Source organism: Plectropomus leopardus, chromosome 1 (assembly GCF_026936395.1).
Source record: "Plectropomus leopardus strain MGB_pleo_1.0 chromosome 1, ASM2693639v1, whole genome shotgun sequence".
NCBI lineage: Eukaryota > Metazoa > Chordata > Actinopteri > Perciformes > Serranidae > Plectropomus > Plectropomus leopardus.
Genome location: NC_142176.1, coordinates 11,518,998 through 11,535,977, shown reverse-complemented (window position 1 = coordinate 11,535,977; position 16,980 = coordinate 11,518,998). Strand labels below are relative to the sequence as shown.

General features: G+C 38.7%; 1 protein-coding gene across 1 annotated transcript in view; it reads left to right on the top strand.

The window, feature by feature from the left end:
* The window catches only part of map2k5 (mitogen-activated protein kinase kinase 5), a 74,553-nt gene that overhangs the window by 51,546 nt on the left and 6,027 nt on the right, over window positions 1-16,980 (top strand). Inside the window, exon 21 of the mRNA XM_042491776.2 lies at window positions 675-720. Within this exon, the coding sequence (XP_042347710.1) occupies window positions 675-720 (46 nt within the window). The remainder of the gene's footprint in view (window positions 1-674; window positions 721-16,980) is intronic.

The window sequence follows — 16,980 nt, the reverse complement described above, 5'->3', positions numbered from 1 at the left end:
CTGATTCATTAGCCTTGTGTAACCTTTACAGTTGCACAAACATGTACATACACACCCAGACCACATGCAAGCAGTGTGTGGGTTTTGTGTGCATGTGTACCATCTGTTGTTTATCCCCCGTGCCTGCTTTATTTACTCAAACAGAGCAGCTCTCTCTCAGGACAGACTGAGGTACCTGCCCTGGCATTATCTTCTCCCAGGCTATTCTTAGAGGGTCACAACCCATTCATTGTGATACATAAACCAGTTGCATCACCAACTGTACACCTTCTGCACTAATTCCTCAAAGTCCCTGTTATAGGTTGTATTACAGAAGGTGCATGTATGCATACTGTAGACTCACAGAAATACAAACACAGATCCACTGAACCAATGTGCTTCAATTCGATTGTTATGAATTATAAGAAATATTAATTGAAATTGGAAATATTAATTAAATGACTGTTTGAAATAAATGTCCTATGTTGCTCAGCTATAGTGTTTATTGTCTATCGACCCCTTCTTTAAGTTTCCGTGCTATGAGAGAATTCGAGTGTCCTCTTGAATATTAATTTATAAATGAAAATTGTGCAATTGGAATGAAAGTTAGAACAAAAACCTGCACTCTCACAAACACACTTTGAATAGTGGCTGGATAGTAACTGCTTGTATCTCCTTTGTATATTTTTCTTCAGCATGCGGCGGCAACCGAAAGAGAGGCCTGCCCCTAATAACCTCATGGTGAGTTAAACAAGACTTCCATTAAACAGTTTCAAGGACCACAAAATATAAGTTTTGAAAAACCTTACAGTGATCATATTCATGCATTTCAATAAAAATTCAATTAAACAAAATTTTTACATAGCTTTTGGAATATACAATTTTATTTTTCGCAATGATTGGGGTGTTTTGGGTCAAGGACCCTTAAAGTTGGATTTTCTGTGTGAAAAACAACAGTAATGAACTTTTTGCTACAAATGAAAGATGTCAGAGAGGGTGGTGAGAAACCTTGAGGTAGGATTGAGACCTACTTCAGTAATAATTTGTTCAATTCACTGCATTGGTGCCATTCTGAATAAATCAGGCCTTGCTGTTGTACAAGAGTCAAATAATTCTAGTTTGCAAAAATTAAGTTTTATACCCTAATGAAAATTTGGGCAAGGGACAAAAAGGAAATTATTTTTAAGTGTGTCTGCCTGTCTTTGTATGCCCATGGAGACTTTATCTTTTTATCATCTTACTGCACAGATATAATTAATTCTCAAAATCCTAAAAGTTTGCTGTCACCAAAGTAATCTTGTGTCTCAGTTACTAATTAGACCCATGTAGAACCCAGTGCAGTTTTATTTTATTTATAAATGTAAATCGCTGGGTCAGATTTACTGTTTAATACATTACCTTCACCCTCTGATCATTTACCTGCATATTTACTGTTTTCTAGCTTGAACAACGTTTTTACTACTCATTCATGTCTATTTAAAAGCCTCTGAAAGGGTACCGCATGTCTTCGAAACAAAATTAACTTTTAACATCAACCCCTAAAAGATTACGTAAAAGTCTGTGCTGTAAATCAAGAACATCAAAATGTTCTGAATAGGACTGTCGATTTGAAGGAATTCAGCAGTGTTTTTACTGCCATTTTTGTTGTTTTTTCAAATTACTTCTTCATTTATCCTGACTTTAGTGCTTTGGCAAAAACCTTTATTGTTTATTGTTAGGTTTGTCGCTTTTTAAATGACAAAGAAGACATAATTTTAACAAATTAAAACACTTGTTTGTTGTCAAATGCAAAACACAGAAGGGAAATGAGGGGTGCAGAATTGGTTTTGTTGTTGTTTTTGCATTTTTTTTTAGTTAGTTGTTGCATCTAGTTGATACGTTACGGAAACTCTGTGTGAGTTAAAATGTCGGCACAAAGTACCTGTTCTAGATTAAGGGAAGGCTGAAGCATGTAGGGAGTGAGGACGTACCAGCAGGTCTGTGTGGGCTGAGTATTAGTTTCTCCTCCATTGTTGTTGCTGTTAGTCTTGGTTGTATTTGTCTGCCCCTCCATCAGTGTAATTGGACAGCCAAAAAGTGACGTTGACATGTTGCTGCAGCGTTTTAGCCAAAGTTGAATATTTTCAGCTCTCAAAACCAGAAGAAAACAGCAAACATGCGTCACTCAGCGCAGAATAAAAGGTAAGCACCTCGTCATGCAGTTGGCATTCGTAGCAGAAAGTAAATACGCGGCATCCTGATGAAAAAAATAAAAAATGGGAATGTAGTGGTTTTAGCAGTTGCTTCCCTTACCCTACTGTTGGCTTGTCAGTGGCCAGTTTTTGCAATATTAGCATGGCAGCCCTTGTTCTGACAAATTTGAATTGATCAGCTACATCAAAACATTATATGACATTACATTTTTATTTTTGGGGCAGAGTGCGGGGGATTTTTTTCATTCAACAGAAGAGTTCAAAAATACATTTTGATCAGAGCTCCTTACTTGGAAAAACGTGCTAACAAAATATTAAGAAATTTACACTAACATGCTTATTCACAAAAGGATTGTACGGCTTTTTGCTGCCGCTAAACATGTATCCATGTTGGAATAACAGCTTTCATTGTTCTCTTGATACAAAAGTGATACTCTCAGTAATTTCTAGTCATTTCTTTTTTGACTTAATTTTAAAATGTGATAAGCTGAAGCCGTAATAAACAGAGTGTTTTTCCAAAATAGTACGAGGACTAATTGAAATATAAAAGCCAAAGGGGTGACAGAAAAAATCCATAAAAGCAAACATAGTCTAGAAACCATGGCAGTGTATCTGTTGTAGCATCTTAAACTGGCTCAGTATTGTACACGCATATGTGTGTGCCTTCAGGTTTTTGTAAGAGTTTGTTAATGTTGATTTTTACTCGCTGAGACTTCCTGTATGAGAATAAGATAGCTGTGGTTTGCCCCGGAAAGTTGATTGATATTTAAATGCCAAAGCCACAGATTCTTTGTACTGTGACTCTGGTACAGTTGAGTTTTAGTGATAATGGAGTGGACTTCACTTAGTCACAGCTCTTCTTCTGCATGTGTCTGAGAGATATACAAGCCAGACCACAGGCCTCCCTCCCAATGTGGACTTGATGATTTTCTCTGTTCTTGCATTAGCACACAAGGCCGCAGCAGTTTTCACAAACTGCCTTTTAAGAGTTGCAACACGCTCTGGTTTCTGTGTTAGGACCAAGGACAGCGACAGTTTGGTCCACAGAGAGGAGGGGGGACACTGTGTTGAGGGGATGGAGGGCTGAAGGGTGTAAATGCAGAGCTGCTAACAGATTGTATGTTCTCAGTCTGGCACCAAAAAGGAGGAGTAAAGGAAAATGTTGTCTAGACGCTCGTTGGGAATTCTCGCCTCCAGACAGGAGTGGTCCTCTTGAGGGAGACGCCATGCACTACTTCTCTTGTGGAAGTTCAGCTTGTTGTCTTTGCATCGTGCTTTTCAGTTTTTTTTAAGACTTGTTCACCTTTATTTGAACATAACTTCCATTGTTTGCGTTGAGTGACACCTTTGACTCCAGTCAATAATACTCATCTCTAGTGGTGAGGATGTGGTTTTAGTTTGATTGAAAAATCAGATCTACATCCTCTTTACTCTTATAGTCTGGCAGCTGAGTGCCACTTCACATATCTTCTTGACTGCTTTTGTATTCGCAACATGATGAAGGTATATGAATACTTGACAAGAACGATTTATGAGCTCTTTTTACTGTGTCTTCATGGGGTCTCTTGTGTTCTCTATAGGGCTGTGTATCCTTTGGGTACCACACAATACTTTCAAAGCGATACCAATGCTTAAACCGTGCCTGAATGGATACTTACTTTTTTAAAAACACACAAAATGATAGGCAACAACATGAAGAATAGCTTTGTATCGGAAAGGCAAATTTTATATTGAACAATATTGCAAATGTTACTAGTTTTAATATATAAATATTTTTCTCTGATAATGTTAAGATCTCAATGCTCAGGTGGTTTTTAATCAGAGCTGATTTATCCACAGAGGTCTCTTCCTCTCCAAAACAAACTGATCAGGTGACTTAAATTGGTAAAAACAAAGCAAAATCCCAAAACATGCTTGGCTCTATCTAAAGCCAGTGTTTAAACGCATTTTGAAAAAAAGCAGTGTCATATTGGCACCAGGTTTCTGTACCCAACACTGCTCCTCCATGACCTGGTTGTGCTTCATTTTAACACAAAGTAACGTAATGACAGGGGTCACACCAAATATCAGATACTGAGCCTCCCCCAAATAATATACACTTATACGCAATAGATAATGGACCCGGGATCAACCACACACTGCTTCTTCTTCTCTCTGGTTTTTAAAGTCTTCGGGGTCATCGTAGCTCACATGGTGGCATTTTCATCACCGCTCCTGTCAATGTTTCCTTTTTCTCACCCTCCTCCTACTCTGCCCCACTTCTTTGATATTTATTTCAGTCCCTGTGCTCTTTTTCAAATTTTCACAGTTCTCTCTCTCTCTATTTTCTCTTCCCACTTTCTCTCCATTCCTCCTGTCTTTCCTTTACCTATATTTGTCCTCCTGTAGGCCTTTCATTTCTTCCTCTGCTCGCAAACACTGAGATATAAGGTCATGGATGCCTGCCTTTGTGGCACCAGCCTGCTGATTGTCTTTCTCTTTCCTCCTCCTCGTTCCCTCCTTCTCTCTACCTCCCCATTCCCCCAGCCTCCCGAGTACATTAAAACTCTTTACCTATTCTATCTGTATGTTAATGCACCGAGCTGCAGCTCCCCTTCTCTCCTCTCTCCCTTTGCTTTACTGAACGTGCCACCATTTGGTCTCAGTTTTTTTTTAATCTCTGCAGCTCATTTCTCCTGGAAGGTAATGCAGGAAATCACACAATAGTATAGACACTGAGCAAATAATGTCGTTTTATGACCATACAAACTCCAGTTTGCTCATCGGGTTTCAGCACATGGTTTCTCTAATCACTGGTATAACTTTCATTGATGCCGTTATTTTCACTGGGATTTTATTTTTATTAGACATTCTTTAAAGAGCTGCTCTTAATGGGTTCGGTCTCTGAAGCTTCACACACTGTGCTTCAACTAGATACTTTGCTCATACTATTAATATTTTTATCCTATTAACAAATATCATCTATTTGTTACGAATGCTTTCTACAACCGAAAAGCATGAAAGACCATTCAAAAATATAGAGTAGTCAGCTGACTGGACCGAATCAAGCTTCTGTGACAGGCAATTCCAAACTTTTAAACGGGGGTTTTTATTCTCCAACAGGTCTAGCTGCATATCTGGAGGTGGCAGTAGGCTGGTCTGAACATGATAGGCAAGGGTTAACATTAGATTGTTTTTGAGATGCTTAATAAAACACTTGTGCATTTATGCTTATGAATAAAATCCCAAATCAGTTTTGTTGTTTTTTCAATTGTTGTTCTATAACACACCCCCAAAAAACAGCCCTATTAGTCCTCTAATGTACCTAAAATCAAGCTCGTCATGCTGAGTTACTCAGGTGCAGTTTTAAGTAGAATTGTACCCCAGTAACCAATAGCTCCTTTGCAAATGCCAACACATAGTGGATATGTTCCTAACTTGTATTATATTATTATAAGGTGAGGTTTTTAACTTTCAATGCATACTCAAGGAACTTCAGGCACAACATCGGCAGTGTTATATTTATATATCCTTGAGGCCTGAGAAAGAATTTCCTTTCTTGCAAAACAATGTTTTTTTTGTTTACAGCTATGATTACAAGCTTGTCTTTTTCTTCACTGCCTTTGTTGGCACATTACTACATTTCTTCACATGTCAAGCAGGAGAATAGTCTGAAACCAGCTGCACTGTAGAGGCAAATGTTTGCTTCTACAGACATTGCTGACTAGTGATCAAAAACTTCACAGGGTAGTATTGAGTGTTAGATTGAAGCAAAACAAAATGAAAAGAAAAAATCCATCTTTGTCCTTTGTCCTTTTCAACACATTATTCTACACAGACAGTATTGTCCGAAAAGCAACCCACAGTCTAATTAGTTGAGTTCATTTACACATATTTAGTCATTATTGTCCTATTTATGTTTTTATAAGTAAATTAGGCATTTGCTATATTTAGTTTATAATTGAGCCCTGTACTGTTGTGGACAGGGGCAGCAGCAAAACATATTTTTGCCAACCAAAAAAACCCATCCAGATAAATCAATATCAGTTTTAGTGTATGCTATATTGAGAGTACTTTAACTGCTTTGATTTTCCATCAGACAGCCTGTTCCCGCAGGGAAGCTGTTAATATCTTCTGTTCCCTATTTATGATTTCTTCAAAGTCACCAGACTGTTGACAAAAAATGTAATTTTAGCTCAGTTAACACAGAAACTCATATCGTTGTTTTGATCAGTTAGTTTGAGTTATTGTGTGACTTTGGTGAATCTGAACTAACTCTTTTTAACAGCAAAGTCACACAATAACACAAACTGATGGAGGCGGCAGTAGACCAGCAGCTCCTGTGTTCAGTGATGTTAAATCACTGTTTTTCTCAATAGAGTCTGGCTTTGAAGAGCAACTTAACAGCTTCATTTCCCTGTCGGAAATTACTGACGGCAAGGTAAAGCATGGAAAATATTCCAAATAAGGTGTACACTTAAACTGATATTGATTTTTTTTAGGTGGCTAAAGCTAGTTTTGTTGCTCATCCCTCCACAGCAGCACATTGTTTAGATTCATGCCGGACTCCTGCCTGCCTCCTCAAACTTGGAGCGTGCAAACTGACATCCATAGTCAGTGTATCACCTACAATAGATAAGTAATTTATACAACCCCCTTTCAAGAGATCCGAGCTATCCCTTTAACACCAGTGGAAACATTGCATTGATCTGAGCCCAGACAGTGACTCATAATCTTTCATTTTGTTGGTCGCTTATTAATCAAGAACAAATGTCTGACTGAGCTCTCTCTGTATTAAGCTCAACACTTATAAGTATAAGTAATAGATCTTTCTTTGTTCCATTTCTTCCCTTCATTTGTAAAGAATAACATGAAGAGCCATCAGAGAGGAAAGCGAGTGTGTTTTTCTCCCTTTATACTGATGCATCTTTCATTGTGGACACTCTATCCTGTCATCATAAGCTAATGACGTTGGTCAGTTGAGGAGACTTTCCACTGGCTCACTCCCAGGGCGTTAGCTGCAGGTATTTGGTGATGACCCATCCTGTCTGAGGTTTCTGGCTTTTGATTCTTAACAGGCTGTCTCTGTCCTCCTCATTCAGCTCCAACACACGACCTGGTCTGTGTGCAGTGACTGTTGACTTATTTATTAAGCTTATAGGCAGAAAAAGACAGAAAATATAGTGTTTGGTGTTTCGAGTGCTTGTTTTTGCATGTGTTAGTTTGTGTGTATAAGAGAAACAAAAGCGTTGATCCCACACCCTCATAGTCTTTGATTGTGATTTGATGGACATTTCATTTCTCCCTCCCCCTCTTCTCCCTCATCGTCCCTCGTTCCCCAGCCAGCAGCCTTCACACAGCCTTTTAGCACCCTTGTCAATGCAGCCCTCCTATTCTGCTTTTCTATTCATAGGACGCACATACACACACGCACACATTTCATAGCCCCCTTTCAACCCCGGAGACACCAGATGAGCCCCACGGTTCTTCACAAAGGAACCCCTCCTGTGTCTGACTGTCCCGAAATCTAGTTTCGGCTCACACAAACACACACACACAAACAGATAGAAGCTGACTAGCATCAAGTTTTGACCACTTATGGTGACAGTCAATTGTGACCTTTATTAACAAACAAACTCTGACTAGTAAACAATAATCTGTATTTGTCATCAGCCATGTCAACAGCTCCTTCATTTAATAATTTAGTTTATATTCATTCATTCATCATATCAGCCAACAGGGATATTTCACTCACCACAAGGATCAAATGGTCTCTTTTGAAACTGTAATGTTTTATAAAAGCAGAGAAATCCTTTTGTCCCTTACTGATCAACTTAGTGTCGCCCATTTGTTCAGACAGACATATGAGATGAGACAAGGCAGCACACATTGGCCTTTATAATTACTGGAAATCCACAAAACGAGGCGAACACTCTGAGTATTCATTCTGGATCAATAACATAGGTCAGCGATTATCAGCTGACAGCTCGCAGACTACATATGGTCCACCAAAGCTTCCCATCCAGCCCGCAGTATATTAATCATTTCCAAAAATATTCAGAAGGAACAAAATGTGTTATATTTAGGACATCTAGCATTTTATTTGCTTTTTGTATAGAAACCAAAAATGGAGATGGAAATAATTTTATTAGGTATGATTTACTAACCACAAATATGTGTTTCATCCAGGGATGCTAAAGACATTATAATGCAAATCTATCTGTCAGCTTATTTTTAGCAAGTAGTACCTATGCATCAAAAAGTGACAAAGCAGCATTCAGAGTTAGTTATGAATTTACAAAAAGATTGTGTGCAACAGTTAGCCTTCTACCTTCTCATTTCCTCTCTGTCACTCCCTCTTTCTCTGTTTCTTAAACAAATAGTGGAGTGGACAGATTCAAAGGTCTGGACCTAGGGAAATATTTTCATGCAAGAATACTTACATTATTTTATTTTTTAATTTTTTTGTTTTTGTTGTTGTTTTGTTTTTATTTTGTTATTTTTTACCACATCGTCTTATTTGACATTTTGTATTTTTTAAATTTTTATTATGAAAATAATTGCAATGAATTATTAAATTATTATGAATTAAAGTATAAGACAATTATAGGCTCATTAGGTCTAAAAGAAATTTTAATAACAGTGTCTGCTTAAGAAAGTTCTGGCCCCGACATGTGGTGAAAATGTAGTTGTTGACCCCTGATGTAACTGATTGAGCTGCTCATTTAGCTTTCTTTCCAGTTCGTGAGCTGCTTTGATTCTTTGACAGTGATGAAGCTTGATTTTGTTGTCTCGATTTTCAGGTCTTTATGTGATGTTTTTCTGCTAAAGAAGTGATGCGCACATTTTTGATGATATTCTGATGGTTGGCTGCAACATTTCTGAGCAGAAAGATGTGTTATATTGACCATACAGATACAGACGATACTGCACATCTAATCACGTATATATGTGTATATTTGTTTTAGTGATGCTTTATTTAAGTGGTGTCTTGCAGGAGTTATCAAGTGTCTCAAAGTTTGGAAGCAGTTCCCAAGTGTCTGAGGAATAGGTGTCTCAATGTTTACATCACTGCATGTGCAAAAAGGATTTTCACGCGCGTGCTTGTGTCTTGTTTTCGCTCAAACTTGTGTCAAATCACTGGTGTCTCACCCGCCCTAAACTTTTCTGTCAGCACCTTTGCTGCCAAATGTTTTCACATTTCACCCTTGGGTCTTCATTGACATGAACCCCATTCACACATATTGGAGTGTGGTACTGGGGCGCAACTATTCAGTCACGTCATTTTGAACGATAACTGAAGTCAAAGTTACACTTTAATCAATATTAAAGGTATACTGTGCATGATTTTCCCAAAAAATGTATAGACTCACACAGAAATATCATCATGTCATCATGTATGACCCTATGTCATATATATATATACACACACAGTTTATATGTGTGTGTGTATTTGTGTATTTTGTGTGTATTTGTAGATAGATAGATATGGGTCATGTCTTGTTGACTTGCTTGTCTTCTCACCATGTTTTTGAAAGAAATCAAATATATGTGCTCAGATTTTATAGGGTTAACTGTCTATTTTGTCACTACTTCTTTCCATTTCGGTGGCTAACATTTAGTGTTGTGGCTCATTGACAGGCGGCTATCTGGTGAAGGTGCTGCCTCACTATGCAAACAGTTTTGAAGGCAGCAGATAGATTTGAAAGTAGCATTAGATGCTTGGATCATTAAGTTTAGAGCATTGTAACTCTCCTAAGAGAAGTTTCCCTGCATTTCCTGTGCACTAAGATTGACCAGAGCGTACACACACATGCATACACGTACATGCACGCGCGCACACACACACACACACACACACACACACACACACACACACACACACACACACACAGAGTTCAGTCAAATACACACCAACTAACACCAGCCAGTTTCCAGAGGGAGCTTGTGATTAGCATGCAAATCTGTAAAGACCTAGTTATTCTATCTACCTCTTCACCCTCCTCTCTGTCTCTCTCTCACACACACACACACACACACACTGACTAACACACCTCGTTTCCTCCAACACTATTCTAATGAGGTGATGACCAGTCTCTTGTTATAATTGCCTCAAACTCCTTTTAATTTCTTTTGAGCGTATTAATCATACATAGAGTTATTTAAAATCGCATAAATTAATCTTAGATTAAACAGACCCTTCAAAGGCTTCAAACAATTAAAGAGTTAGGTAGAATTTCCCCTGGGTTTAGGCCGTTTCTATTTGAGCAGAGCAGTCGCAGGTGATTATCCCGTTTTGATGTGGCCAGACGGTGATTAATGTAACTTTTAAATGAGTCCTTCCCCTGCCTCACCTCTGTCCATGCACCGCTACGACAGAAAGTCAAAACACCTTCAGTGACCTAACTAAGGAGTAGTTATTCACTCGCTTTATTTATAACTCTTCCTTCACGGGTTTCATACTTAATTTAAGCTGCAGGTAATTTAATTATTAGGGGAACATATGCATGTGTGTGTGAGAGAATAATATTTCTAATATACGCAGTATTGGGGTGTGTGTGTGCACCTGTTTGCATCTGCATCAAAGCAAAACTCTTGACATAGCTTATGCCTAACATAACTGTGAGTCTGCAGATAACAGGCTGATTTTTCCCAGCCCAGGAGTCTTCTTTGTTGTGTGGTCGGCTTTCAAGATAAACCTGAAGGATCACATGACAAAAAATAAGCCACAGAAAAAGAAGAAAACATCTCTATATTTCGGGGCAGTATCACTCTTTGTTGAACTGCTCTCAGCTCATGGACATGTGATCTGTGACAGATCCCGTTTTTCCACCCAAATTAGCACTTGCATGCAGGATTTTCCAGAGGCGATTATTAATAGTTACTGAGACCGATAACCGGTATTTGTAACTGATATGTATTTACAATAAAACTGGAAATCTTTCTCAGTATTAAGAATTTTGAATATAACAAACTCCAACACAAAACCTTGTTTTAATACCTTTAGCAAATGTTTAATTAAAACTTTGAACATCATATACAGCATGTACCCTGCAACTTTTTAAATAAAGTTCAGTGAAAATGTAACTAAAAAATGAGGTTCCTCCCATGATGACACTTTTCTTTTAACTTTTTAACTAATTAATTTTATCAGCGATCATTAAAATAAAATACAGATACAGATAATCAGCAAAATGCCAAATATTGGCCCCAATAATCAGCCTGGCTGATAATCTTTTAACTCAACAATTTTTAAACCTGGAAAAACCTGCTAAAAATAGACAATGGACTTCTTTCCCATTGCAAGTAGAAAGTGCATGGAGGCCAGTGAAAATGTTACAGTGGTTACTTCTTTTTTATCTCTTATTCAGTCACTCAAACTCGGTGCACACTGAATTTTGAACAATATTTGAATAACGATAGTTTGTGGTGGCCCATTGTTGCATCACAATGGCAAAGAGGTGAAAATTAGTGTGACCTCCTTGGTGTCAGCTGCTGATCGGAGGTAATCAGCAGTGCCCACTGCAGAGTCATTTGGCCCGGAAGTGATTACCAATTGTAATCTTTCCAATTAATTACAAAAGCCTGATGCTAGCCGGTGTTTTTTTTTTTTTTTTGTTCAGTGGGCTTAAGAGCAACAAGTACTCCGTGATTAACTATAAAGGGCCACAAAGCCAAAAAGTTACAATGGTACAGGTTCCCTTTACTTCTCTGATGTGTATTCAAAATATACATGTTGGAAGCTCTCATTGCCACCTGCTCTGTAAAGATCAGCGCTCTGCTGCTCTAGAGGATCTGGAGGAAGTCCACTCTGTCAAACATGCTTGATATTTGCGACGTGCCGCTTATTTTGCCACTCTGGAAGATTGCAACGGTGTATGGTTCATAAAGTCTGATTGTGCCCGCAACCTCATTAATCTTTAGAGTTTTATCTTGCTATTTTCAATTTAGCTTGCAACAACAATAAAACAAGGACAAAGGACAATTAAGTTTAACTCTGACTAAACAGTGTCTTGACAAGGTCCATTTAGTGGATGTTACTGAGCTTTCAGTCGTATCCAGTGTTGGAAAACGAGGGATGTACCTGACTCAGAACTGTCACTTGAATCAGATTCGGCTATTGAACACAAATATTTCACTATTTGTTCATGTTTTCCACAGAGTTAGAGATTTCAGACATTATGGCATAAACATGCCAGTTTAGCTGTCTGAGCTAATGCAAGCTAATTACGTTAAAGACGGATCGTAAATGTGCAACAACATTTTTTGCAGACTCAAAATATCAAACAAAAGCCAGAGATTGTATTGTATTAAGTGGCTTTGTGCTATAAATTCACCACTTAGAAGCAGAAGGCAAAAGATATCGTTATCTTGGAGCCTTACTGGTTGATTTTTTTTTTTCATACCTTCATACCTTCCTGAATTTTCACAGGGGTATGTGATATATGAAGGTGTAAGTGTGTGGCGCTAACAACGTCTTATCCCTCCACCACCAGATGTTGCAGTGTCCTTCAGCTCAGCTGCCTGTTCCACCAGTAAAGACTGGAGACTGAACTCTACATACAATGAGTTTAATGTAAAGAGATGTCCCTGTATTTATGACAGTATTGAAAAACATACCTTTAAGATTCCTGAATACCCTGGTACACCATCATACTGTGATACCAGAAAGCAGCGTGACGGAGAGAAACACTCATTCTGCAGCTAAACATCCCCAAAACTGCAGACACTGAGTGATGAAAAAACTGAAAGAGTTGCTCAACTTGAATAATCTCATTGACTGAGGGGTCCCCAAATAATAATAATAATTTGAACATTATTTTTTCAAGGAGCAGCCCTATCAAAAGTAAATGGATTTGTAGATGCTTAAGATGATTTAGATGCAGATAACTTTTTTGTTTAAGCTTTTAGTTTAGTTTAGTAAAGTTGAACTGTGCTGCTGGTTTTCTCAGGTCCAGCGATAGCTATCCGCACAACGAGTGATTTTGTAGTTTTCATTCCTGTCCACAGTATTAGTGGAAATGGCAGAGGGGGAACAAATATTTCTCAAAGCTATTTGGTTCATTCATTCAGTCTTTGTTTGAATGTAGGTGATCTGCGGCGAGTGGAGTCCATAGCAACGGTCAAATTCAAGTTACGCTAGGTTACAGAAACAAAATAGAACAATCTGAAATTATTACAAGATTACTTTACCTCTTCAGTGAACATGTTTTTCTTCTCTTCAGTGTTGTGTGCTGATGATGTTTAGTGACGATCGCTTGTCTGTGGATAGTTGCTGAGCTCTGAGGAAAACAGGAAGAGATCCCGCTTGTCTTTGTGACAGAGATGCTAGGTGGGGGTAGAATTAAAAAATTGAGAAACATATTGTTTTCCACTTAAAGGACTTTTTGTTTTTCATCCATGTTGGTGTTAAGTTTCAGATTGAATCTTGACCTGGGAATCAGTAATTGAGTTAATGTGTTTCTACAACATTGTGTGTAACTGTGGTGTGACGAGCCACGCTCCTTCATCCAGGTCAGATTCCAGCAGATGTGTCTGGCCTGTCAGGGTTAATTTGTGGAGCAGAGGTAGAGCTGGTTTAAAAAAAAAAAAAAAACATCGCTCAGGACTTCCTTCTTTATTTCTGTATCACTCCCTCTCTACTGAGGCACAGAAGAATGATTGATGAGATGGGTATTCAGCACATAGGGGCACCCAGGAGCGTCCACTCCACCCGTCTCATACTGACACACACACACATGCTCACACTGATATGAGAGTAATTAACCTCAGACTGTGTTAACCCCAGCTGCCCATTAGAAGGACAACAGGATTGATGGAGCTCCCCCCAGTCCTTAACAATCTCTACAGTTTGTGCAGGATTAAACTACGCTGGAGTGTCTTAACATGCGTCTTTAAAATATAAAACAATTAACAAACCGTGTGATTGTATGATCACAGTCAAAAGGAGTGAGACAAGAAAGAAGGCAAACAAGTAAATTTAATAAAGAATTACAATAACTCATAAATGTATTCACCCTTCATGTGACTTTATTTTTATGTACTGTACGTATTCTTCAGTTTAACATATTTTCCAGCGTAGCCACAAATAGACAAGAAGGATCCCAGGAGGGAGAAAGTGGACCGTCACTAAAAGTCTGTCCTACTTTGTTGCTAATCTTACATTGTCTGCACCAGTTTGGATGTTGCTGGCGGGTATTTTAACGCTGAATACACAGCTGACAACAACACTGCTCACTTTGAGATCATTTTCTGCGTTAAATCTGAGTCAAACTATGCCGACATTATAGTGAGATTCAGTCCTCATATAGACAAGATGTGCTTTTTTGCATATGACTTACAGCCCTGCATATAAATTTAAAAGAAGTTTTGAAGTGTTTCGGCTGATGGGAAAATATTTCAGTGTTTTATGAGAATGTCTTAAGGGTCTTAACCATGAGTGCATGATTAGAAAGCTCATTACTTAACCGTCCTTGTAAGCCTTTTCTCCAAGTTTAAACATTATATTCTGACTATAGCTCAGCTGGTGCACAAATTTTGAGGCCATTACCGAAACCGTTATTTAAAGGTCTATTGTGTAGGATTAAGTGGCTCTATACTTTTTGTTCTACTTTCTTTTCATAGTATGCATAAAGTAACTCTTTCTGACTTTATGTGAACACAAGGCCTATGGGAAGTGTGCCACACTTTGAAACCATTTTTTGTAGTGGCCAAAGAGTGCAATTACAACTTCTGGGTCCATCATGTAATGCCATTGGACCCAAAATGACATTTTTTCAGTTGACTTACAATAGGAAAGAGACATCTACGCATCACGGTGTGATCCCTTCAGTTCAGTAACATTTCGAAAGTCTAGAGAGGCCACACGACTGAATCATTTTCATCCCTGTTCATGTTAACAGAGTACTAAACCAAAAAGTCTCTAGTGCATTTGTTCTATGGGCTCCAAGAGATGATAAAGATCGGAGTAATTTCATTCAACGGAAATCAAGTTTTTTGGCTTCATGCACCACTGAGCAATTTTTATAGGCATGACAGGGCCCCGCCTCTAACGCTTTATCCAGTTCTTTTTTTTACATCCATAGTCAACACTGCTACCATGTTCTCATCCCAACTCGTCACATGATGCTGCTGTCAGTGACCTTCCACGTCTACTTATGACGTTTTAGGTATCCTACTGCGTTAGCTGTTAACGGTGCAGGATGCTGTTACCGTGGTGTCAACAAATGCACATGGTGGGATGAAGCAGCATGGCCCTTATGTTTACACAACAGCACAGACTGTCACCATGGTTACGATTAGAAAACAAAGTCTCGGTTGGTTAAGTTTAGGCAAAAGAGGCACATGGTAAGGTGAAGAAAAAAGAAACACATCCACACAGAAAGCGAACTCCAGACTCCACACAAAAGTCAGCTGTTTGTGGGACACATCCACCTCCCTGCCCGCCCTATAAGCGCGCTCACGCTCATTATATAACGTAGTAACCAGCAGCATTATTACCTGATGCTGTCCTTCAGTATATCATGTGCACGCAACTAGCTCTGTTTGGCCACATTTTCAAGTGGTGCTGCCCATGCGCATTGCATGTGGACGCACCTGGTGCCATCGAGCTGTCCGCCAGCATATAATAAAAATGTCCCCAGCTATGCCCAAGCACGTTCTCATCTGACGCTGTCCAGCCGCGTTCAGGTTTGAGGAGGAAGGTGGCTTTTGGCGTCGTGCTCATACGTCAAAAGCTCTGACAGAGCGGCATTATTTGACAAGTTCAGATTGAGAACGGGCTGACGCTGCTGAGGAGCTGATCGTCTTGTTTGAATAAACTTTGCTGTCACTGGACTAAAACAGACAGGTGTTCCTTGCTAATGTTCATTGAGCACCACCATTAATTGATTTGTACAGTTCGAGCGTAAAAGCTGCCGATTGGGGCCGTACAGAAAGTCTGATTAAAATGTAAAGTGTGAGTTAACACAACCAACAAGATTAATAAATAAAATGCACAGTGTCTGTCCGTCTGAAATTGAGTGACAGTCTCTTTTTGTTAAGCACGGATATCACTGAAATCAGTGTTGACAAGTTCATTTAAACTGGCCGGCTGCAGCGTTGTTTATCTAATTGGACATCTAGACACAACAAATAACATTCGTGGTCAGCCTCGGTTGAATTGTCTCATTTACAACCTCCTCCCCTCTCACCTCTGACCCCTCTGTGACCTCCGTGACCTCTGCCTCTGGTCGGAAAGTCCCCCAGATGAGGTCGTTGATTGGGACTGTTGTCGCTGAAATATCACATGTGACATCTCTGTTTCAGTCCTGCGGCAGTAACAAGTGAACACGTTTAACAAACTTAATGAGCTACAAATCAGCAGAGACTGGTCGAATGTTTGTCAGTTTTCTGGAGCTCATTTGTTGAACCTGTTAATGGAAATCAGTCTAGATTAAGTCTGTATAAAAGAGAATTAATATCATATTCAAAAGCATTTCTTAAGTCATTTTTAAATAGTTGTCAATGACTGTTGTGTTACTGCCTGTTTTATTACAAAGCTCATTTTACAACCTGTTATGAGTTGTGTAGATCATTAAACTCCAAAGATATTTCTTTAAAATGCCCTGACAAGCCATTACTTAAACGTTTAGCATTTAAAACCAAATCTGTTGCACATGAATATTTAAGAGGGTTTAACGATGTTCCCGTTTAGTTTATTTGTTTTTTATTATTATTTCTTCAATCATGATTAAGAATAATTATTTGAAGTGGGACAAAACTAAACACTCCACGTAAAGGTGTAATAATGTTTGTGGCTCCCATCTGTTCGATCATAAAAATTATATTG